Source organism: Oryzias latipes, chromosome 21, assembly GCF_053564925.1.
Source record: "Oryzias latipes strain Hd-rR chromosome 21, Olatipes_Hd-rR_3.1".
Taxonomy (NCBI): Eukaryota; Metazoa; Chordata; class Actinopteri; order Beloniformes; family Adrianichthyidae; genus Oryzias; species Oryzias latipes.
The window spans coordinates 22540816-22563386 of NC_136257.1; the positions used below are offsets into that span (position 1 = coordinate 22540816).

A 22571-nucleotide genomic window follows, 5' to 3' on the forward strand; every position below is an offset into this window, starting at 1 on the left:
TGGGCAAACACAAAGCAACATCGGGGGGTCATTTGATTTAAAAAAAAAAATTGCAAAATCTGTAAATTAGCAGTTAAATATAAATACTTTTGCAAATGCTTTACATTTGAAACGCATTTTTTCCCGGCAGCACATGAGATATACATCTTCACAATTGATCATCTGTGAGCTGTTTATAATATTGAAAACTATAACAAACAAACATTTTTTTTCATTATTCATTCTTGTCTTATCATTATCTAGGTTCATCATTATTTCAGACATTAAATAATTAATCAATTTATTTATTAATAAACAAACATGAGTAAAAATGCAATCTGATTTTGTATTTGATAGATCCATTGACGATTTAGTCCGATTTAGTCCATTACTGTAAAAAATAAAGAAATTATATATATATATATATATATATATATATATATATATATATATATATATATATATATATATATATATATATATATATATATATATATATATATATATATATATATATATATATATATATATATATATATATATATATATATATATTAAGATAGATGTATTTAGATAGTGTAACAAACTACTTCATTAAAACTTGATTAACTTTAATTAAAATGACAAATAGTGGAAATATTTTTTGAATGTTTGATTTATTAATCATAGAAAACACTTCTGCTGATAAATTAATCTAGTGATCTGAATTGGGCTATTAGTTAAGTTTGTCATGTTTTTCAAAATTTAGCTGGAAGGAATGTAATTTTAATCAAATTACCTTTAAGGACAGCTCAGCATTGTACAATAATTGATAAGTATCAAATTTTCACCATGTTGGAAAGCAACCCCCCCCCCCCACCCCTTTTTTTGTTTTTGTTTAAAGTGAACTACAGTTTTATAAAGAGTTAAATTAAATGGTTTAGACTATTAAAATCAGGAGCAGAACTGCCAGAATGATTTCAGATTTAAAAAAAAAGGCTAATGAACAAAGAAGCATTAAAAATTGATGTAAAGTCAGCAAAAACATCTGCTGATTTCCAAAATAGTCGAAATTCAGAATTCCCCATGGGTCCTTTAACCAAAGATGCAAAGTTATATCTTTGTATTTCATTCTTATAAGGAATAAATATCCAGAAATAGTAGTAAGAGAATATGTCATGTAAGAAACACAATAACCTTCTAAAACAGTAAAAGCAGTAACTTAAAAAAAGTTTTCTTTTTTAATAACAGAAGCTTTCAAATACTAAATTACATAAAAATGATTAATTAGCATTAGCAATCAAAAATTATTTTTTCTTTTAATTGTGTTGTTAGATGTCAAAAGTTTTTTTTATATTTTAATATTATTTTTATGTTGGTAGCTGACAAAAAGGGTCTTTGCAGCGCTCACTACTTCCACGTGACGTTTTGTTTTTCTGCGTCACTTCCTGCGCGGCAGATCCTGAACTAAAGTTTTCCCTGTTAGCTTTCCGTTAGCTCCTTTTTACGCCCCATAAGTCGCCTGTTGCACGTTTAAGTATTCATATAAAATGTACGAACAAAAACAGTCTTTGGATTACATCGTTTAAAACAAACGCTGACTGTAGTCTTCAGTTTCTCGTCGTAGTTCAGCATAATCGTTGATTAGCTAAAGGATCTAGCTTCTTTAGCAGCAGGAGTTTGTGTTTTTGAGCGTGAAAGCGTTTACACTCGTGGATCTTCATGAACTGCAGTTTTCCAATCATGTCCAATCGGTTGTGAGTGTGTCAAGCCGTCATCTGAAGTAGCTCCCAGCAGCCAAGTCCCTCAACATGTCCAATCAGCTGACTGCTGAGCAGCAGCGAAAGATCGAGGAGAACAGACGGAAAGCTTTGGAGCGGAGAGCAGAAAGACTCGGACAAACTGTCAGCAGCACGAAGCAGCCTCCGGCGGGCTCCAGCACTGGGCCAGGACACGCGCAGGCCAAAAAACCAAGTGCCCCCCTCCACCCTGCTGGACCTGATGATCACAGTGGAGCCCCGGCTCCCAAACACTTTGCTCCATCTTTCCAAAAGGTGCAGCAGAACTTCAGCAACCAGATCCCAAGTTCAGGTGGTCAGGGCAACTTTGGCTCATCAAAACAGGCGAGTTTTGTATTCAAATCAATTTCTTGAGAAGAAAATTAATTTTTTACCATAGCTTTGATCTTATTGTAGATAAAAGTCCCTGGTCCAGTTTCTCAGACAAACCAACATGCGAAGAACGTCCTGCCTGCTGGAGGACAACTCAATGCCAACACAACAAAGTCCCCCTCCTGCAGCTCTGGAGGTGCACTCGGGTCCTTCTACAATCAAGTCAGCAAACCTGCACAAGCTCCCCCAGCAAAGTTCACCCCCTCCACCTCTGCCCCTATGAAAAAGCCTGCCGTCTCTGTCAGAGGAAAATGTGTTCTTCATTCAGAGAACCGCTTCAGAGTGGAAGTGGGCTACCATGCAGAGCTAATAGCTGTTTTCAAATCCATGCCCTCAAAGAATTATGGTAAGCGCTGCACCTCCTTCACTCATAACTGATGCAGAATTTAGATCAGACAATGAAAGGTTTGATCTTTATCTCATGCAAATTAGCGTTATTTGTTTCAGTCGTCTGTCAGTAAGAAATGTTAAAGTCCCGTTCTGCTCGTCTTTTGAACTGTGCTCCTTTAATTATGGTTATGCTGCTTTTAGTCAAAGTCAAATTACCTAGGACATAGTTTCTGCAGAGCGGCAGTAATTCATTAAAACTTCGCTTCTGAGCTGTGAGCGGGACTGTTGGTGCGAAGTAAGCCCGTCCCTACTTCCCATCATCCATCTGTTTACATGCTTTGCTGCTAGCTTCGTCTGCAAGCAGATGCATCAGAATAGAGCAGAGCTGGGAGCCTGTGGCCTGCCGTTGTAGCTTAGCTGGGCCTGCACGATAAATCGCAAATTTATTGTTATCGCAAGATCAAGCTGTGCAATACGTATATTGCAAAAGACAGAGTAAATTGCAATATATGGTTACCTGCAAGCTGCCATAAGATTGCTAAATGGACGCCTTCACGTTGTTGATCAATCGGATGGAGCTCTTTCATGTTAGATGTTGGCCTCCTATGTAGACTAGGGGTCAAGTCTTATTTAAATTAAACTGTTGCAGCAAAATACAAATGATGTTTTTGGTTGTTTTGCTATTTGTTCATGTATCGCAATTTATATCGTCATCGCAAAATTGATCACTAATATCGCAAATTGCGAGTTTTCCCTACTTCTACTTCACAACTACAAGCTTTTTCTAATGGCATTTTTTTTGTCTGCTCCCGAGTCACAACAATTTCAAAAAAGAAATACTTATTAATGCAATTTTAAGATTCATTTTCTATGTAAATAACCTCCATCATCAGAAAAATATCACGAAAACATGTTAGAAACACCAACCAAATTTTTCATTAATCTCTGTTACCTTTTTTTTTTCTTGTTCAATTATTATGCTTGTGTTTGTGCTTTTATTTTGAAATGACACAATCTTTTGTTGCCTTAGATCCAACTACAAAAACATGGAACTTTAGTCTGGATGACTACAGACAGCTAAGTATGCCAACAAACTGCCAGAAACAGGGTTTTATTGTTTTAAGTAAACTTAAAGGAATCATTAGCACTGTTTGCATCTTTCTTCTCATCCTGCAGTGGAGGAAGCAGCTGCCATTGCCTCAGTGTCTTTGAGGCCTCTGGAGGGAATGGAGGCGGTCAACAGTGGAGCCGTCCAGCCTCGTGACGGTGCGGCGCTAACGGCGCTGCTGAAACTGTGCAATGGTTGGCAGAAACCTGGAGCCGCTATAAAAGGACAGTGCATCCTGGTGTCTCGGACAAGGTTTGAGGTTGACATCCTTTACCATGCCGACGTCATTGGAGCATTTAAACAAATGCCTACTAAAAGCTACGGTAACAAACGCGCACTTATGAAGTTTCCTAGCTGTGCTGTTTGTGTTTTTTTTACTTGTCTTTTTCTTTTCTTGTAGATATGAACACTAGAAAGTGGAGCTTCTCGCTCACAGACTATGGAGGACTCCGTGAGTAACACAGCTGTTTAAATATTGAGCTCCCTCATCTTCGATACCATCTTGTCTAACGGTGCTGTGTTCCGTGCTCAGTGGATCTCATCAGTGGGATAGCAGCAGTGGAGGTGGAGCCTCTACCCAGGGCAATAATCCAAGCTTTTGCTGCCAGGTTCGATGGGAGTGAAGCCAGGCCTTCAGACATTCCTGAGGCAGACCTCTCCAGCATCGACCCTGCACTCACCTCCAGCCTCATGCCCTTCCAGAGGGAAGGAGTCAAGTAGGTGACTGTGCAGCCAGTAATGCCTCTTCTGCATTCAGTGACATATCAAGAATATGTCATTTAGAATACTTCTAGGGTTTTGCAAAGTACTTTTCATTTTTGTGTTTGTGCTATTTACTTTAATGAACATGAGTTATTCATTTTTAATTTGTTTTTGTCATGAGCACAGCTTTGCTGTGGCCAAACAAGGCCGGCTCCTTCTGGCTGATGACATGGGGCTGGGGAAGACGGTGCAGGCCATCTGCATCGCTGCCTACTACAGGAACGAGTGGCCTTTGTTAGTGGTGGCTCCGTCCTCCGTGCGGTTCACCTGGGCTGAGGTAAAAAATGAATCGTCAAATGGATTCTGCACAGAAATCACTTTACAAAGGAGTTCAGTTGTTTAAATGGGGTCAGTAGATTGTATATGTAGGCTATGCCAAAATACTTCATTAAAGTAAATTATTTAGTTTAGTATGAAAGACAGTTTTTACATTAACAGTGATTTAAATTGAGCATAGATGGAACTTTTATTAAAGACCCACTCTGATGAAAAATGTGTTTTTGTGGCATTTTTCTTATGATGTAGAACATATATAAAGAAAATTAAGCTTAAAGTTGCATTTAAGAGTATTACTTTATTCTGATTGCTGTGAATCAGGAGCAGATGGAAAAAAATCCAGTTTTAAAAAGAGCTTATTTGTGATAGAAAATATGCCAGACAGGCCCCAACTTCCCTGCTCTTAGCTCAGCAATGGGGAATGGGAAGGGGAGGCGGGGTCGTGTTATGCTAACAGTCCCGCCCACAAATCAGGGGTTTAATAATCTACTGCTGTTGCTCTGCAGAAACTATGTCCTAGAAAACGACACAGGTTTTTTTTTTTTTACTTTTTAGCTCAAAATGACATAATCATAATTAAAAAAATGAGGATTTCTTATATTTAGAAAACAACATAAAAGTTTTTCTTTTGCCTGAAAATAACAAAAATCACATTTAGCAAATAGACTTTTTGACAGGATGCTGATTATTTTCAATTTAATTACTGACAAATTTAATTACTGACAAACAGTATCATCAGCACCTTTTGTCATTTATTTTTCCTACATTGTCGGTGCTTCCTTGTGTTCTTTGCTCAGCCTGCAGCAGCGTCGTCTGCTGTGTCGGCTCGTTTTCAGATGAGCTTGACTTGGCCTCATCTCTGTCAAAGACGATCCTCTCTCAGACCGATCGCTTGAAATAAATGCTCCCATTAGGAGCAGAAATCGCAGAGTAGTTATGTCCAATTAAAGAGGACACTTGCCCTGTCAGAGTCACTTTCTCTCTGCACTGTGAGGCTTTTGCGTTTGGGCAGATCTATAGCGGCGGGCGGGAGCTATAATTTCATGCTTTTGAAACCAGGCTGACAAGCAAATGGCGAGCAGCTAAGTGGGTTGTCAGGAACATTTGGGCCCCAGTGGAAATTAGGGGCAACACTGTTCCAGAAGTGAGCTTGACTTGGTGGTCATTGATAACAACTGATAGTAACAAATTCAGGATAGCTTATATTTCATCAACCGCTGAAGTTCTGGTGACGAGCAGAAAATAAATCAAGCATTATTTTGAGGAGCTTTGATTGGTTGATTGATGTGATCCAGGCCTTCCGACGCTGGCTCCCCTCTCTAAGCCCGGACTGCATCAACGTGGTGGTGAAGGCCAAAGACCGTCTGAGATCCGGATTGGTCAACATCGTTAGCTACGATCTGCTGAACAGGATGGACAAACAGCATCCAGGTCAACCATTTAATGTTCTCATCATGGTGAGTTAAAAGCTGAATTCATAACCTGAATTGGATGTTTTCCTTAAAGTAAATGTTTTTTCCTTTCTCTTGTAGGATGAATCTCACTTTCTGAAGAACATGAAGACCGCTCGCTGTAAAGCAGCATTGCCTCTGCTGAAGGTTTGGGACAGACATTTCTGTCTTCAAGTTCATCCAGTTTTTGATCCCATACTGTTAGCCCCAGTCATGTTTTGCAGGACTAAGTATAAATAAACGCCTTAAAAGTTTGTTGATTTTTTTTTAACCAAGCGATTGGTTTAGTTTTTGTTTTTGTTTTCTGCCTTCATTTAGTCAAAATTCCTCATTTAGATTAAAAAAACAAACAGATGATCAACAAAAACACAAGTTGTTTGTTTTCCAAAAAAAAACCAAAATTAAACATAAAAAAAAAACATGTAATTATTCTTTCATCATCATTATTGCTACTAAATTACATACAAGTGAAATATTTAATTTTTTAACCCTATTCCAAGCTGTAGTACATCAAAGCATAGTTTAAATAAAATGTTTGAAGAGGGGAACATTTGTGAACTAATATGTAAAGATGTGTTGATTCATCCACATTATTTTACATGTTCCTCACCATGACTATATTTATTAAGGTGTGCAATTTGTCATTTTGTCTTTAATTTACTGCTAACAAAGAACAGAATGCAATTTTGATTTTGTTAATTCACTCTGCTGCTAGTTATCTTACGACACATTGGTTTAGGTTAAGTACAGTTTTCCATCGCCATAGTAGAGAATAGGGATGCAATGATTCACTTTCCTCACGATTTGGTCCAAACCCAAATTTTTGGGTCACGCTTTTGTTTCTGTTCGATAAATGATTTTATTTCAAAACAACAAAAAACTGAAAATTCAGGCAGATCATTTTTTTAATATGTTCTAGTAAGCAAGAAACAATGACTTAACCTTTCAGTTGGCCTATACTTTGTGAGCCTCGTGAAATGTAATAAAACAGTCAAATCCTTCTTAAATGTAGCTCAACACTAGTTTGACCCTTTCAACGTAAAGATACTGGCATGCTGTCGGGATGCACCGATTCGGTTTCAAACAGAGAATTGTGGCATCCCTAGTCGAGAATAATTGTTTCATCTGTTTTCTGGGTCAGGACATAAGAAATGAAAGTTTATTCTAAAAACAAAACAAAAAAAGGTTAAGTTCCCTTCTCACCTGTTTTTTCTCTCCCTCAGGCTGCAAAGAGAGTCATTCTTCTGTCTGGGACTCCTGCAATGTCCAGACCCTGTGAGCTCTACACCCAGATTCTGGCTGTCAGACCTACACTCTTCCCTCGCTTCCATGAATTCGGCTTGCGATATTGTGATGCCAGAGAGGTACCAGATGTGTGAGGAGTCTAACTCTCTTCAATAGTTCTTATTCCAGAAAACCTTGTGAGAAAAAAGGTTCAGACTAAGATTGGCTGACATTCGTTGTGGAAGATTTAGATACCGTAATCTAAGAACCAGTGTTATAAGAGCTGACAGGTTTGAAAACACATTTCTAAACATGAAACCAAAATTAAGTAGGTTTTTGGTCAATTGCGGACTCATCAGGTATATTAAACTGACAAAAATAACTGATTGCGTTTTCATTTAAACCCCATTTTACGGAAGAGGAGTAGAGCCATGGAGAAAAGAAAAAATAAAGGGCATTCTGACTTTAATCTCAGAATTCTGATTTTTTTCTCAGAATTCTTACTTTATTCTCAAGAAAAAAGTCAGAATTCTGAGATTAAAGTCCGAACTTTCTATGCCCTTTTATTTCTTTTTCTATGGCCCTAATTCTCTTCTGTACCATTTAACATGAATAAATATTTTTCTTTCACAATGGGTATGTATGATGTATTACTGCTTGACAATAAACCAAAAGTGTTACTTCATAGATTTATAACGCCATTTAGGAAACAGATTGTTAAAAAGAAACTGTTAATCTTGCTGTGATTGAATAAAAAGTATATATTTTTTTACCTGCGCTTCCTGCAGAAACCTTGGGGCTGGGATTACTCTGGCTCGTCAAACCTTGGAGAGCTGAAGCTGTTGTTAGAGGATTGTTTGATGCTGCGCCGCCTCAAGTCTGAGGTCCTTTCCCAGCTGCCCGCCAAACAGCGGAAGGTGGTCACGGTCACCATAGACGGCGTCAACACCCGGATAAAAGCTGCTCTCTCGGCTGCAGCCGCAGAGCTGACCAGGAACCATCGCAGCGTACGTCTTTGTTCCTTTACAGCCTGGAAAAGCCCAGAAATCTCACACACACATCAAAATGGTTGTTCTTAAACACTTAAGTTGCTCAGTTTTTAAAAATATCGCACATGATCTTCAAGTTTTAAAGAATTTCAGGTTAAACTATTTTAACTTTTTTTTTTGCTGTTAACAGGTTTTCATTTGAACAAAAAGCAGATTTTAAGCAAATTTGTTGAATTCTTTTTTTTAAGATTTGAAGCGTTTCTTGTTGTCTTTAAAAATTTTGATGTTTTGAGGGCTTTTTCTTTTTTTATGAGGATATTTTTAAACAGTTTATTTGTTCTCGTTTAGATGTTAAAGTGTTTGGCTTAAAATGACAAAATCCACTTTTATTAGTGCAAATATCTCCTTTGTGGTTAGAAAACATAATCTTATGTCATTAAATGTTTTTAAAAATTAATAATTCTGATTCAAAAGAATCATTTTATGCTTTATTTTAATCCACTTTAATCAAACAGTGAACGTTATAGCATCTTCTGGAACAAAACAACATTTAAAAAAATATTTCTGGGGTCTGCTGTTTACAAGGTTACAATTCTAGTCCAGGCTCTAGGACAAAAACTGCAAAATCTTTTGTTTATCAGACAGAAATATAGGATTTATTATCTTCACATGAGAAGCCTTCAAGCTTTCAAACAACTCCGATTATTTCATTGATGTTTGAGGGTGATTATGCATAATCACGCTCCTCATCAGAGTAATGGCAGTCCTATCAAATCATCAAACACAATCTGCTGTCAGTTTTCATCTTCCGTTGTTCCTTATCTCCTCTGCAGAAAATAGAGGAGAAGGAAGCCCTCCTCGTCTTCTACAACCACACAGCTGAAGCGAAGCAGCAAGCCATTATGTAAGTTCAGAGCCTTCGTTAGTCAATGAAATGGGCTAAAGTTGGAGAAGTCTGACTAATCAAACGGGTCTGAAGTTCAGAAAAGTGGGATTTCCTGTGTGCGTCTTTGAAACGATGCATCCTTTCTTCCCGGTCAGGGAGTACATCACAGACATGCTGGAGAGTGGGAGAGAGAAGTTTCTGGTTTTTGCTCATCATAAATCAGTTCTGGATCACATCACCTGTGAACTGGATAAAAAGGTAACACACATAAGATGTGAAACTGACAGAAGTGGTTGTATTATTTTGATATGAAAGAACCCAGATTGTTCAGATGTAAAAAGGTTTTTCTTTCTTTTACATTGATTTTAAGAACGTTTCTTGACTTGGGGTTAAATTTTGTGTAATGATATGTGGGTGGTGCTGACATAATGACTGAAGGAGATAATTTTCTTGTATAAGTGTGACTGGAGATTAGGGATAGTTTGTTTAGAGCTTTTCAAAAGCTCACTACAGTATTCCCTTGTTTATCGTGGGGGGTTACATTCTAAAAATAACCTGCGGAAGGTCAAATCCACAAAGTGTAGGGGTGTAACGATTCATTTTAACAATTTGATTCACATCATATTTTTGTGTTTGCTGATTCGATTCATAGTCGATATTTTTTCATTTTGATCGATCCAATTCTCTGATCTAAAATCGATCCAGGACATCTTTAGCCAAAAATTCCACCAGTGTGACTCAGAGATAAATACCTGGATACTGAACAGTGCAGGTGAAGTTTCCCAGATTCCTTTTATTTTCTTGCAAGATAATCAAGTGTAAATGAAATATTATATTCTTAAAAAGTCCCCAAAAGAGGTGTGTCTATGTTATAAAGTAAAACCTCCGTCTTAAAAATGTACCTCTAGAATGCCTTCTCAGATATTCGATCCCACAGTTATCTGCAGTTTTAAGAAAAAATATGGGCACTGTGAATTTTTACATGTTGGGTTTGATAAACATGTGAGTTTTTGTGACATTAATGGAAACAGGTAGGGCTGCACGATATGAGGAAAACTCGCGATATGCGATATTGGTAATTAATATTGCGATAACGATATACATTGCCGTATATAAACAAATAGCAAAAAAAACAAAAACATCATTTCCATTTCACTGCAACAGTTTAAAAATATACTCCAAATGACCCTTGTCGACGTAGGAGGCAAACATCAAACATAAAAGGGCTCATCTGATTGATCAAAAACGTAAACGGGTCCTTCTGATTGGTTAAATGCATAAAGGGATTTATTTCATTTGTTCAATATTTCAAGCTGCCATGAGTTTGTTTTAGCACATTTAAGGTAATCATTTATTGCGATTTTTGCCGTCTTTTGCGGTATGCATATTGCACAGCTTGATTTCGCGTTAACGATAAATTTGCGGTATACTGTGCAGGCCTAGAAACAGGCTTTGTTTTTCTGTTTGCAGTGATTTAGTTGAATATTCAAACACTTTTTTGTTCAATTCATGCAGAAATCCAAGTCATTTCTTTCTTTCGTTATCTTTCATGAAACATCAAAAATACAAAGACACAAATACAACAAAAGTTTTACAACTTCATAAATGGAAAGGAACAGTTTGAATAAAAATCCAAAGGGTTCACATACTTTTTCTTGCAACTGTCCATAGTCTGGATTCTTGTTCCATTAGTTGCTTAGAATGATTAAGTAAAAACAAACAGGGAATGAAAAAAAGTTCTTTCCACCATCAGGGCATCAGCTACATCCGTATCGACGGTTCGACTCCATCGGCGGAACGACAGCAGCTGTGTGAAAAGTTTCAGTACTCAACCAAGACGTGTGTGGCTGTGCTGTCCATCACTGCCGCAAACATGGGAATCACTCTGCACACAGCGGACCTGGTGATCTTTGCAGAGCTCTTCTGGAACCCCGGGGTGAGCTGCAGACCCTCAGCCCTTCAAAAGGCCACCAAAAACTCTGTTAGATCCACATACTGGCTCTGAAGTGAAATGCACTTTGCTTTCAGATTGTTGCTCCATTTATACATGGTTTTTGTTGAATTTGGATCATCTGTGCATTTATGTTCCCCTCAATTTGAAATGACCATAAAAGCTTTGAAAAACCCAAATATTATGACTCTGAGGAATTCTGGAAATTTCTATAAATGTGTCATTATAGTTGTTGCTTTTATATCCATTTACTTTCTAGCGCTTTAAACTTTTCTCTGTTATTTTTTATTTTGCATTGTTAAATCATCCAGGAGCAGAACATCATTAGTGCTTATTGCCTCACTGCATATTATTGTGAATTACCCAAAACAACCATTTAACAGACGTTTAAAGATTGTTTTGTTCATTCTGGGGAAAATGCAAAATTCCCAATTGAGGTGTTAAAGAAAAAAGGTTAACAGTACATTAGGAACTCATGATTAATGTAGCTTTATCCAGTTTCATTTCGGAAACCTAATGAACTGATGTTTTCTTTAAACTGCATTTCAGCCGAATAAACAGGGAACAGTTAGAGCACAGGGAAAGCAATAACTCTTATTTTTCCCCCCCTTTTTTTGTGTTTTTTCCTCTTCTGCAGGTTCTCATTCAGGCAGAGGACAGGGTTCATCGAATCGGGCAAACAAACAATGTGAACATTCATTACCTGGTTGCCAAAGGAACTGCTGATGATCATCTGTGGTACGTGTTAATCTGCTGGAAGTCACGGATGATTGAACTAGTCTGATTGTTGCTGATTTTTGGCTTCCTGACGATTATCCTTTTGTTGTTTGCCACCAAACTCAAAGATGAAGCAGTGTGGGGAAAAAATGAATTGAATTACCTGACTGAAATGCAGATTGTGAGAAATAAAAAATAAAAAATCAATGTTAAATATATGTATATGTGTTTTGATGCAGGCCAATGATCCAAGCAAAGATGAATGTTCTGGAGAAAGTGGGCCTGTCGGAGTCGAACCTCTCAGACAATGCACAAAACTCCAGTTTCCATTCAAAGGTAAACTTTTTCTATACATGCATGTCTAGTGTGAAGTATGACTGTCAGTTATACTAAAGCTGTTGCTACACAGGAGGCTGGATCTTTCCAGGATGGGAAAACCATCTTAGAGATGTTCCAGAGGTCATTTTCTGCAGATGAGGACATGGATGAAGCCCTCCTGCTGGAGGCTGCAAACGAGTGGGAAGACCCTCCGTCAGAAGACATGGCGCCTCAACGCGACTGCACCGATGCTGTCAATCAAGGCCGCGGTCAAAACAACCTCAGAAAATATTTTAGTAGATGATTATAAAAGTTGGATAATTTCAGTCATTTATTTTAGACAAATACCTCTAAAGTTTTCAGCCTATCATGACTGAATCAATACTGAATTATAAATGTTCAGTTTGAGGCCAAACCAAAAAATGTATTTATGTATGTATGTATAATTTTTTTGATAAATAAAAGTGAATTTAAAGCCAATTGTTTTGGATTTGTACATTGACTGTATTACGTTTGAAGTTTGTGGAGAGGTTCATTAAAGGTTTAATGAAATAAACTGTTCAAATTATAACCCCAAACCGCAGAGCAAACACTAAAGTTCACCCACAGGCACACCTGGATGGAATGTGCACAGGAAGCCAGAAAAAGGGAATTAAAGTAAAGTATGTATATGCAGAGTCAAGTCTATCAACGTTGCCATGTTCACTTTACAATTGAAGAAACCCATCTCATCATAACTGCAAAAGTTTAAAATTTTACTGCAACATTTTTTTTTAAACTTGCAAAAAACATGCTTCATATGTTGGTGACTAAATCGTCCTTTAGATGTGTGTGGCGTGACCAGCAACACTGTCCAGGGTGTATCCCATTTTCACTCAACAGTAGCTGGGTCGGCCCTAGTGACCCTGAATAGGACTACGCAGGTTTAGACAACAAATTATTGTTCTTTTAGACTCAATTTCTTTTTTTTTATTTTTAAGCTAAAGTACTTCTTAGCTGTTGTTATTCATGTGAAATAATGCAGCTAATTACTGTAAAATAAAAATCACACTCATGTTAGGTTGATCTGCAATGGTTTAGTTTGTCTCAGTGTTGCTCAGCTCTTCTTCGTTGCTGATGTCACCAAAGATGAGCTGGATCTCCTCCTCTGCATGCTGCACATTGGAGGAGCCATGAACCGAGTTCTGGAGGATGTCAGAACCAAAACGAGCCCTCAGGGACTCCGTGGATGTCTCTTTAGCCTTTGCTGGGTCAGAGGGGCCCATCATGACCCTCCATTCCTCTACAGCATTTTCTTTGGTCAGAACAAGCATCAAACAGTGTCCCCTAAAAGAAGCAACAATCAAATTTATACTTGTGAAAAACATCTGGATGACAACATTCTTATATTTTCTAACTTTACAAAAAGTTTGGTTTGTTGTTTTACTGATTACAGGAGGTGTTAGTCTTATAAATCATTTATAAGGCGCTGTTAAAACATGTACAGTATACATTAATATGTGAAAAACTTGCCTTGGACAGACAGAGATTATTATACAACTTTAAATGTCTAAGTTGCACTGCAGCAGAGCATCTGAGAGGATGTGCGTTTTACTTTCCACCACTGCCTTCATGCAACAGGAACCAGAAAAAGACTGATATTTTGGGATGGACTCAGTCTGGTTATTTTATTATTAATTTGCATCCATCAGGAACTGAATCTTAAAGCTCTGATGTGAGTAAAAATCCAATGACTTTATTTGCTAAAATGTGAACCCTTTCAGTCATTTGGGGCTAAACAGAAACAGCTGTCAATGTAAAAAGCAAAGCTGGTCCTTATTTAGGGAGCCCGTCACTACAGGGGTGTAACACCAAGGTAATGATCACTTTGGTGGTTAACCATGATGTTGAGAAGAAATCTGATCAACTCCCACCCCCAGCTAGCATAGACTGTGTGACAAAAGCATTTTCAGCTTTCATTTATTCTCATAAAGGTTCTGAGGTGAGCAAATGAGTCAGAACTATTTCAAACTGAGTCACAGTGAATTTTTCCTCCATATTCAGAAGCTGCTTGGTTTCTTTCCTCCTTTTCTCCCATTCAGAATAAAATTATTTGATTGTTCCTTTTGCAGAAAACGAAAAGGGGACACATTATGCCACAACTTAATTACTTGATCATACTAATTAAAGTGTGAATGTAAAATTGCTGTCTTTATTTGAGGGTTAGTGTGTTCTTAATTCACCAAAATCCCTTTAGTTGAGTTTTTCCCCCTAATTTGAACTTTAATTAACGTCTGTGAAACAAAATAAATGTCTTATGGATTATCTCTGTTGCATGCTTGAAACAAAAATGACAGCAATATATGTGAAGATGTTAAAACAACTTTAAAAGGAAGAACTTCCCCTTCCCATCTTCATAATTATTTCTTTACTTCTCAGCTATATTGATATAAAAGAAAGTTGCTCTTTAAATGAAAGGGAAACGTATTATAAGAGCTTCTTAGTACAATCAAACAGTTACACATATAATTGAGTAAAATGATGATTCAGGCTGATGTGCCAAGCTGAGCCCATCTCTCCTGTGAACTGTCCAACTGATTGTGTAACGATCTTGTGAGGAGGCTAATCTAAGTGGAAGATGACTTTGGAGAATAGATGTGAGGCTGATAGAATGAAATTGATTTGGACACTCAAGCTACGCTTTTCCTAGGCTGCCTTGACTCTGAGATGAATCTACTGTACTTGATGGGTTTGTTGTTGGATCTCTGAACCGATCCCGTGCCAGAGAGCAGGTAAAGACTTACTGACAAATATAATCCACCAGCTTGGTGAAGAAAGGCTTCTCCTTGTGCTCTTTGTAAAGCTCCTCAGCCAGCTCTCTGGACAGCACCATCTCCTTCTGCTGTGTCACAGAGAAACCTCTGTCACGGATCTCCTCCAAAATGGTTTCTGTGAAATTTCAGACACAAGAGACTATTTGATGAGTAGTCTTTCAAACACGCACGAAAATTGCAGGCAATTCCAGAGAAGCAAGAAGCACCTCTGTGTTGCTCCATTGCTTCGTGTTTGATCACTGCCAGGGTGTTCTGCTTGGGAAAGAAGAAGCTGATCTCTCGCTCTGCTGCTTCCTGGTCCTCACTGCCATGAATGTGGCTGATGGGCTCATTCTCCACAGGAAACTGGGCCCTGAGACTGAGCAGGACACCAGCATGACATGTTTTATTAGATTTTCATAAAGCATTCACAGTTAGTGCAAACAGCGTGAAACAATATGTGAGTTTGCATGAAAGGGTGTAATTTCATTTCTGGTATTTCTTTTTTATTCTCATTTGAAACTGACAGATAAAAAACAGAAATGACAATAAAAAGCAATAGAGGAATGTTTTTTTGCAGCTTAGATGGAGAAGGACACATAAAATCAAGGATTATTTCCTCCTTTTAATCAAAACTTGCCAAGGTGAAAAAAGAGAGGTCAGAAGAAGAGTTTCATTCAACAAGCCATCACATAGATTAGCTCTGAAACATCCACTGCCTTCATATATCTAATTATACCACTGTGACTCTGTGCACTCCTTCCAATGGCAAAAAGCAGGGAAGAACTCATCACTCACCACTCAGGATTCTCCGCTTTGGCTTTATCAAGGTCAGAGGGACCAATGATGTTCTTCCAGTGATGGACAGCCTCTTTTCCAGCAAGAACCATGGCTGCTACTGGACCACTGTAGATATAAATGCATTGTCTGCAGCAGGACTGTTTGCCTTAGAGATGACTAAAAGAGTGGGTTACCTGGTCATGCTTTGCAGCAGAGCTGGAAAATAGTCCTCATTAATATGTTGGAAGTACAGGAGTCTGACCTGCTCCTCGGTCAGCATTACCTCTCTTTGAAGAGAGACTGTGAAGCCGGCTTTGTGAATCCGAGCCAAAATCTCCTCTGGACAATGTTAGACGAAACAGCAATGAATTAAATTTGAGCATGTTTTTAAGAGGAACAAAAGTATGAAGTTGGTTAAAAGTTTGAAAACTTTTAACCAAACACCTTTGTTGCAGAGTTCAAGCAAAGTGTTATAAAAATGAAAAAGGACAGTCAAGTATCGGTGCACTTGTGCATTTGGCTTGAGCAGCACCTCTGTTCTCCCTGGCAAGGCCGGGCCGGATGAGAGCCAGTGTCCTCTCCACACGCTCTTCCTCCCCATCCTGCTCCACCCTAAAGTTGGGAAAGAAGAAGGCAAGCTCCCTGCTGGCGTGGTTGCTGTCCTCACTGCCATGAACCGCGTTGTGCAGTGTCTCTGTGCCGTACTGTGCCCGCAAGCTGCAGGAAACAGAGTGGGGAGAGGAAAAAGAGGGGGCCAGATGGTAGCTCGGCTGGTACTCGACCAAAGAGAAGCATAATGTTTGGGTGTGTCTGATCAAGTACGCAGGAATGTGTTGTTCAGTGCTTGTTCCATACTCTAAACCGACTCCCGGTGCTGCAATCAGCAGTGCAGAAATATGTATAGGTGATTTTCAAATATTTCTTATACTTCAAAAGCACAAGAAGTATGATTTCATCAAAGCTTATCTTCTAGATTCCAATCACAACGATGCTTTCAAGGTTTTTTTTCTTAAACAATACATCGTATCCATTTACTGACCATTCTGGCTTTGCTCTTCTGGCTTCGCTTACGTCTGTTGGGCCCATAAACTCAAGCCATGCTGGTAAAACACTGACTGAGCTGTCGGTATGAGATAGCACCAAAATATGGCAGTGACCGCTGGACATGAACTGAACCAGGTCCTGAAAGCAAGGCTGGAAAAACACAATCCCAAACAGGAGAGAAAGAGCACAACACCGATTAAAGTAAATAAAATCAAGGATTTTGCCTTTTTAACTTGAACTTATCAATTAATGTACTGAAACTTTAATATCAAAGTAAAAAATAAATTAGACTTTTGTCTTTGCTGCATGTGTGAATCTTCAGCAGTGGCTTAATCATAAACAGCATCAGAAAAAGCTGCTTATGCTGCATCTCTATTTTTAGCCCAGTGTGAGAATGCAGATGGGAGTCTAATGTATTGCACAGAAACTGAAATGATTTTTTTCTTCATTCTCTCAATAGTATGTTGGCTTAGAATATCAATGACCTCCTTTACCCTAGCAAAAATTCACTATGCAAGTGTCAGGTCTTTCTTTATTTGGTTTTGCTGCTTCTCCACCTTTCCCAGTCATTATGAATGATCAATTCTTTTTTCTTATCTGCCAATATACCTCTTCTGCTTTGTGTTGGTAAAACCTCCGAGCCTCAGCCTCAGTCAGTTTATGCTTCTTGTGTGCGAGGATCTCAAATCCAGACTCTTGAATCTAGCCAGGGGAGTAATGTCAACGGAATCAATACATGTCAGTGGAAAGGCTTGAGACAATCAGATCTCCTTAAAGTGTGAGCAGTGCTGATTCACCTTCATAATGATCTCATTTGTCTTTCTGTGTGAAACTGCATCTGGTTTAATGATGGCAACTGTGTAAGATTTACCAGCGGGAACTGCAAAGCGACAAAGAAGTCGATCAATCCTGAGCATATCTGTCAGAATCTAAATGGGTAAAAATGACTTCACAGCTGCAAAAGCAAATGCACCAAATGCAACATTGTACCATATTTAAGTCTTTGTACTGTACCAGACATGACTTGTTTATTTCCCAACTTCCCATCTTCATTTTCATCATCCGAAATGCAAAAAGGTTTTATCTGACACAAAACAAAAGGAAAGTAAAAGCAGTTTTTTTTTTAATGTAAGAACTAATGTTTTGGTACTTTTGAAATTTATAAATCTGCTTTTTATTTCTTTAAAAATGGAAGAAAATAAACAGAATATTGTGAGATTTATAATCTGTTTGTCTTAAAGACACTTTTAGCCTGGATTGAGATCAATAACATCATGGATAATAGATTTGTGGCCAGGCAGAGACAAAAACAAAATACAAGTTTAATGACTGTTAGGGTACCAAATAAAATCAGAAACAGACAAAAGGAAGTGGAATTTCATAACAAAAGGAAGTCTTGTTAATCAGATTAGCAAAACATGGAGCTGACGAAAAGAAATTTTATAACAGAGACTAGTTTAAAAGCCAACCATTATTTTTGTACATAAGCATTCAAAACATAAAAATCTGTATTACTTCAGACTACTTCAGACTACTTGTGTAATGCACAAGAGAAAGTGCATTGCACAATTCTCACCGGTTTGTGTTGACCACCTTCGTTCAGGCTTTGTTTCTCCTTTGCCAGCTGTTTCACAATCGTTCTCTGAAGCAATGGAGGATTAGCTCTTTGCAGCACACCCACCAGCATCCCGTCCTGTTCACAAACAGCAGACCCGTCATTTTCATTTATTCAAGAACATCTTTGAATGATATTTAGCAAAAATGTAATCAATAGAACCTTTTCTAAATGTATTGTTTGTGTAAAAACAGCATAAAATAGTTTGATTTTAGAAACATTTATGATCAAATGAATGAGGCCTCAGACAAACCTTTTAAATCTGCCAGTATTTGTCATTTCTAAATTAGATCTAGATAGGTAAAAATTGTTTATTTGCTTGTTAATTGGCCTTTAGCAACAATAATTTAATGTACCGGTAGTTGGCACAATTAACAGGTTCTGACCTGGATCAACCAATTGATGCTTCTTCACTAGCCTGCACTCATTCACTACTAAGGGTGTAAGGGTAGCAGGGTGTCAACGCAGGTTGGGGTTAATGCTAAGGCGTGGTTGCAGAGCACTAATGCCCAAGAACCCTAATTTTTTTTCTCCTGTTAATTTGTTGAATCGTCACATAAACCAGTGTTGACCTAGACTCAGTGATCAAACGTTCTTTCCTTGGAGTGACTGCAAGAGTCCAAGGACAAGTGCCTGCAGAACAAACTAAAAGAATATGATACAAACATTGGTAATTTATAGACAGAGTTTATCCAAACAACCCTATGAAACAACCTGTGGTTGTTTAGTTGTATTTAAAAGCAGCTGAGATCAAATTTCAAAATGCACATGCTCTTTGAGGCAGCTCTTTGTTTTTCCCAAATCATTGTTGATGACCTTGAAGTTATTTTACAGGGACATTCTCTCCTGTGAATTCTGCTTACTAAAAAAAGGGTTTTCACTTGGCAAATATCTCCATCACTACAAAAATCTGAACTTCAAATTCCTTAAACTTTAAGCATATATTTCCTTCTCTTTTTGTTTTTCCACCAAGAAGACGTTTTGTATTACACTTTTATCATCCACTTTACTGACATAAAAATTCTGCAAAAATGATCAAGGCTTGATAATTAGATATAACTCTCTCTACACCTTTAATTGCAGTAAGGTGTTACTTCATTTTTTATTGTGATTTTTTTTCCTGTTTATTCTGCAGAAAGGCAGACCTCTCAGTTTCTTCCCCCTGTCTCCTTTGGATGATTCACAATCAAATTAAACAAATTAAGAGATGATTGCCTGCATGTTGGTGCAGTGGTTAGATGGTGAGAAGGCCCTTGTCAAAATTTTCTATAGGCCTGCAGGCTCTTGTCATAAAACAAATACTATGCACCCCCCTGCAAAGTTCTAAGAACTTTGTGTACAATTTTCTTATTTGCAATAGGCTAAATGATGTTTTGAGCCATTGTAAACTTCTGACAACAACCTGTGACTGCTTGAGTTCCAGAACATTCAGGGCCAAACAAGAAGAACAGATTTACTCTAAAAAAATGTTTCAATCAAAACCACTGTGGTTTGTACGTCTGAAAAGGTAACTATTTGTCATGTTCATATGATTTACATCTAGAAGTTTACATTGAGCATTTGTTCATGAATAATAAAATTTTATAATAACCCAGATCTAATATTGACCAAAAACAATTTCCATCCAGACAGTCTTTTTATTTTATTTTATTACTGATCTTAAAATATAAATATATAAAATAAGGTAAAAATGATGGCCCTCAGACACTTTCACCTCACCAAATCTGGCCCTCTTTGCAAAAAGTTAAAAAAATGAAATCTTAATTATTTTTCAGATAAAAAAAATTAAGACATACCATAGCTTTGTAAAAAAAAGTTTTTTTTAACCCTTGTTCTATCCTAGGCACTTTAACATTGGGAGTTGGGTCATCTGGACCCTATTAGACAGTGCGCTGAACCTTTTTTCTTCAATGATTTGTGATCTTCACTGGTGTCCATAGATTACATGAAATCCTCTTCACCTTTATCCACCTTTCTCATTGTAGGGAAAACACGTCAATGCAAGGGTGAGGTCATAGGATAGCACAAGGGTTAATAATGGCACAGTAAATAAACCATGTTCTTCTGCACATTTAGGTAGGCTACTTCAACACAAACTCAAACCATTAAGTGTTTAAAAGAGGGGTCAAAGTTTCCATGACTTTAGACACACTTACTGCATAAAACAGGAAGGTGGGAATACATTTTCCCCGGAACATTTTCAAATCTTCAATGCTGTCTGCCTCAGCCTGCACCACACACAAATGCAAACACGTCACCAAATAAAAACACCCCTTACAATTGATTTATTTACTCATTTATTTTAACTAGTGGAGACCTACGGTGGCAAAATGCAGTAAGACATCACCCAGCTCGTTCTTAACTTTTCTCAGGTGTTTGACAATAGGTTTACAGGGGCCACACCACTTTTGGTAAACATCCACAACTGAAACGAAAAGAAAAGAAAAAGTTTTCCCAGATGGGTACCTTTTTAACCTGCAGTTACTACATTTACCACAGAGGGGAAGCAAAATACAACAAAAGCGGCACACAAACTGTCTCCAAGCCCCCGTCAACAGCTGTTTTACAATGATCACAATTAGAAATGTATTGTGTTCTAGAAAGAGAAAACAAACCAACAACAACTAAATGAGCAGAATACCTGTCAATCCTTTGGTGGCCAGCATTTTCTCCCATTGTTTTTGATTTGTGATAGACACCTGCAACATAAAGCCAATATCATATCAATAGAGTTGCAAAAATGACCCCAAACACCCTGAAATTGACAAACTCCGTCACGTTGATCAAACCTGTAAAGTTGCTTCCTTCTTTTTGACTGCCATTTCAAAATAAAAAAAATTTTAAAAGCTAAAACAAATAAATAATCAATTGAGCGCGATGATGAAAAGAACTGAAATAATCCGTCAATTTGATTTATACTTTTAAAAAGCTAATTTAATATTATTCATGTATTTTCCAAGCGTAATCGACGGTCTAAAGGTTTGTTAGGCTGTTTTGTTGCTTAGTAACGCCCTCTTCCGTTATATCCTCCCCGGAGAATTAACCGGACGTGTCGTAAATTTGGGATCAAAATCGTTATTATAAACTAATGCATTTGCTCATCTGTCTATGACGCATTTTAATTATTCATTTAACCACAAAAAACCGAAGGCTAATCTCATCAGTACTTTGTTGTCTCAATTTGATTTATGGTTCTAAAAAGAAGAAACAGTAAATATGCTAAAAGTCTAAGCTTCACTTGCATGACCACCAGAGTTCACTGTGGTCCAAAACAATCCATATATATCTGACTATATATTACATAAGAATATCAAATGTAAAAATAAAACAAGGTTTTGATTAAAAAAAGCTGAAATACAAAGCACTGAATAAAGCACTGAAATATTTTGTGTTATAATATGATTTTAATGTAAAAGAGATAAAACACAAAGAAGGTAGATTAAAGTGAAGATGACGGTTGTCACGCCCGTCAAGTGTACTTGAATCATTGATAAAATAATTTAATTACGTGATGTAGACGAAATTACTTTTGAAAAGGAGATAGTTTTTTTTTCCCTGGCTACAATGTGACCCACTAAAGAGTAGGGCCACGATTATGTCAATGTATCTATGAATAAACAGATTTAAAAAAAACAAAAACAGAATGGAATAAAACTTTATTGATCCCACAAATGGAAATTAACTTGTTACACAGTTCTATTAAAAGCAGCAGATAGATAACAAATAACCCTAAAAATACTATTATTATACTACTAAAAAAACAACAATATTTAGTGTCCAGTGTCTATGATGCATTGTGGAGTCTAATGGCTCAGAGGAAGAAAGAAATCTGCAAAAGCGATCCTTCCTGCAGCGAGGTGTAAAGTGCCTCTGACTGAAGGAGTTCCCCAGTGCACCCGTGCTCTCTTGCAGAGGATGATGATGAAGAGGGCTCTCCATGACGGATTGCAGTTTCTTGTAATTTAATAACTGCAATTTACTTGAAGTTAAATGATGTCAGCTTTATCTATAAAAAACACAAAAAGCTAAAATAATGTGGAATAAAAAAAATTTCTCTCCAGTAATTATGTATGCATGCATCTTATATCAAGGTACTTTGTTGAGGACCACCAGTGGCAGACACTTATTTGGACTGCACATAGAGTCTACATTTCTCACAACAATCCACCAGTCAGTGTCGGGTACCGGGGGCCAGGGCG

At 37.6% G+C, this 22571-nt stretch overlaps 2 protein-coding genes and 1 long non-coding RNA gene across 5 annotated transcripts; 1 reads left to right on the top strand and 2 right to left on the bottom strand.

The window, feature by feature from the left end:
• The first annotated feature begins 1372 nt into the window (after positions 1 to 1372).
• Positions 1373 to 12621, top strand: smarcal1 (SWI/SNF related, matrix associated, actin dependent regulator of chromatin, subfamily a-like 1). Its single transcript, XM_023950843.2, has 17 exons — positions 1373 to 2081; positions 2154 to 2475; positions 3490 to 3540; positions 3636 to 3890; positions 3968 to 4018; positions 4100 to 4283; positions 4456 to 4606; positions 5901 to 6062; positions 6138 to 6203; positions 7280 to 7420; positions 8069 to 8287; positions 9103 to 9173; positions 9311 to 9413; positions 10909 to 11091; positions 11744 to 11844; positions 12063 to 12159; positions 12233 to 12621. Exons 1-17 carry the CDS (start codon positions 1770 to 1772, stop codon positions 12443 to 12445), a joined length of 2682 nt encoding a protein of 893 aa, XP_023806611.1. The 5' UTR covers positions 1373 to 1769; the 3' UTR covers positions 12446 to 12621.
• LOC144988852 (uncharacterized) lies at positions 5139 to 8310 on the bottom strand. The gene is made up of 3 exons (XR_013652905.1): positions 8054 to 8310; positions 7260 to 7474; positions 5139 to 6008 (listed from the first exon to the last, which is right to left on the bottom strand). It is a non-coding gene; the product is annotated as an uncharacterized LOC144988852 (long non-coding RNA).
• Positions 12622 to 13197: 576 nt separating the features above from the next.
• On the bottom strand, positions 13198 to 21457 carry nme9 (NME/NM23 family member 9). Of its 3 annotated transcripts, none has more exons than XM_004081710.5 (15): positions 21162 to 21457; positions 21014 to 21071; positions 20694 to 20797; positions 20529 to 20600; positions 18334 to 18450; positions 17772 to 17841; positions 17555 to 17637; positions 17367 to 17459; positions 16753 to 16907; positions 16246 to 16430; positions 15908 to 16052; positions 15732 to 15839; positions 15161 to 15312; positions 14925 to 15069; positions 13198 to 13467 (listed from the first exon to the last, which is right to left on the bottom strand). In XM_004081710.5, exons 1-15 carry the CDS (start codon positions 21192 to 21194, stop codon positions 13218 to 13220), a joined length of 1770 nt encoding a protein of 589 aa, XP_004081758.1. In that variant the 5' UTR covers positions 21195 to 21457; the 3' UTR covers positions 13198 to 13217. The 3 variants fall into 3 exon arrangements, with proteins under 3 accessions (XP_004081758.1, XP_020568672.1, XP_078796090.1); XM_020713013.3 differs by having other exon boundaries at positions 17748 to 17841; positions 21162 to 21394; XM_078939964.1 differs by lacking the exons at positions 20529 to 20600; positions 20694 to 20797; positions 21162 to 21457 and having other exon boundaries at positions 17748 to 17841; positions 21014 to 21032.
• Between the last annotated feature and the right edge of the window lie 1114 nt (positions 21458 to 22571).

Bases quoted from the DNA above. Each gene is read 5' to 3' on its own strand.
- nme9 (XM_020713013.3), bottom strand. From the start codon at position 21,194: ATGGCAGTCAAAAAGAAGGAAGCAACTTTACAG. The intron at 16,908-17,366 runs GTATATTGGCAG...GTGTTTTTCCAG, and splicing joins ACCAACACAAAGCAGAAGAG to CCTTGCTTTCAGGACCTGGT. The intron at 13,468-14,924 runs GTAAGTCTTTAC...TGCTTCTTTTAG, and splicing joins CTGGTGGATTATATTTGTCA to GGGACACTGTTTGATGCTTG.
- smarcal1 (XM_023950843.2), top strand. From the start codon at position 1,770: ATGTCCAATCAGCTGACTGCTGAGCAGCAGCGAAAGATCGAGGAGAAC. The intron at 6,204-7,279 runs GTTTGGGACAGA...TCTCTCCCTCAG, and splicing joins CAGCATTGCCTCTGCTGAAG to GCTGCAAAGAGAGTCATTCT. The intron at 12,160-12,232 runs GTAAACTTTTTC...GTTGCTACACAG, and splicing joins ACTCCAGTTTCCATTCAAAG to GAGGCTGGATCTTTCCAGGA.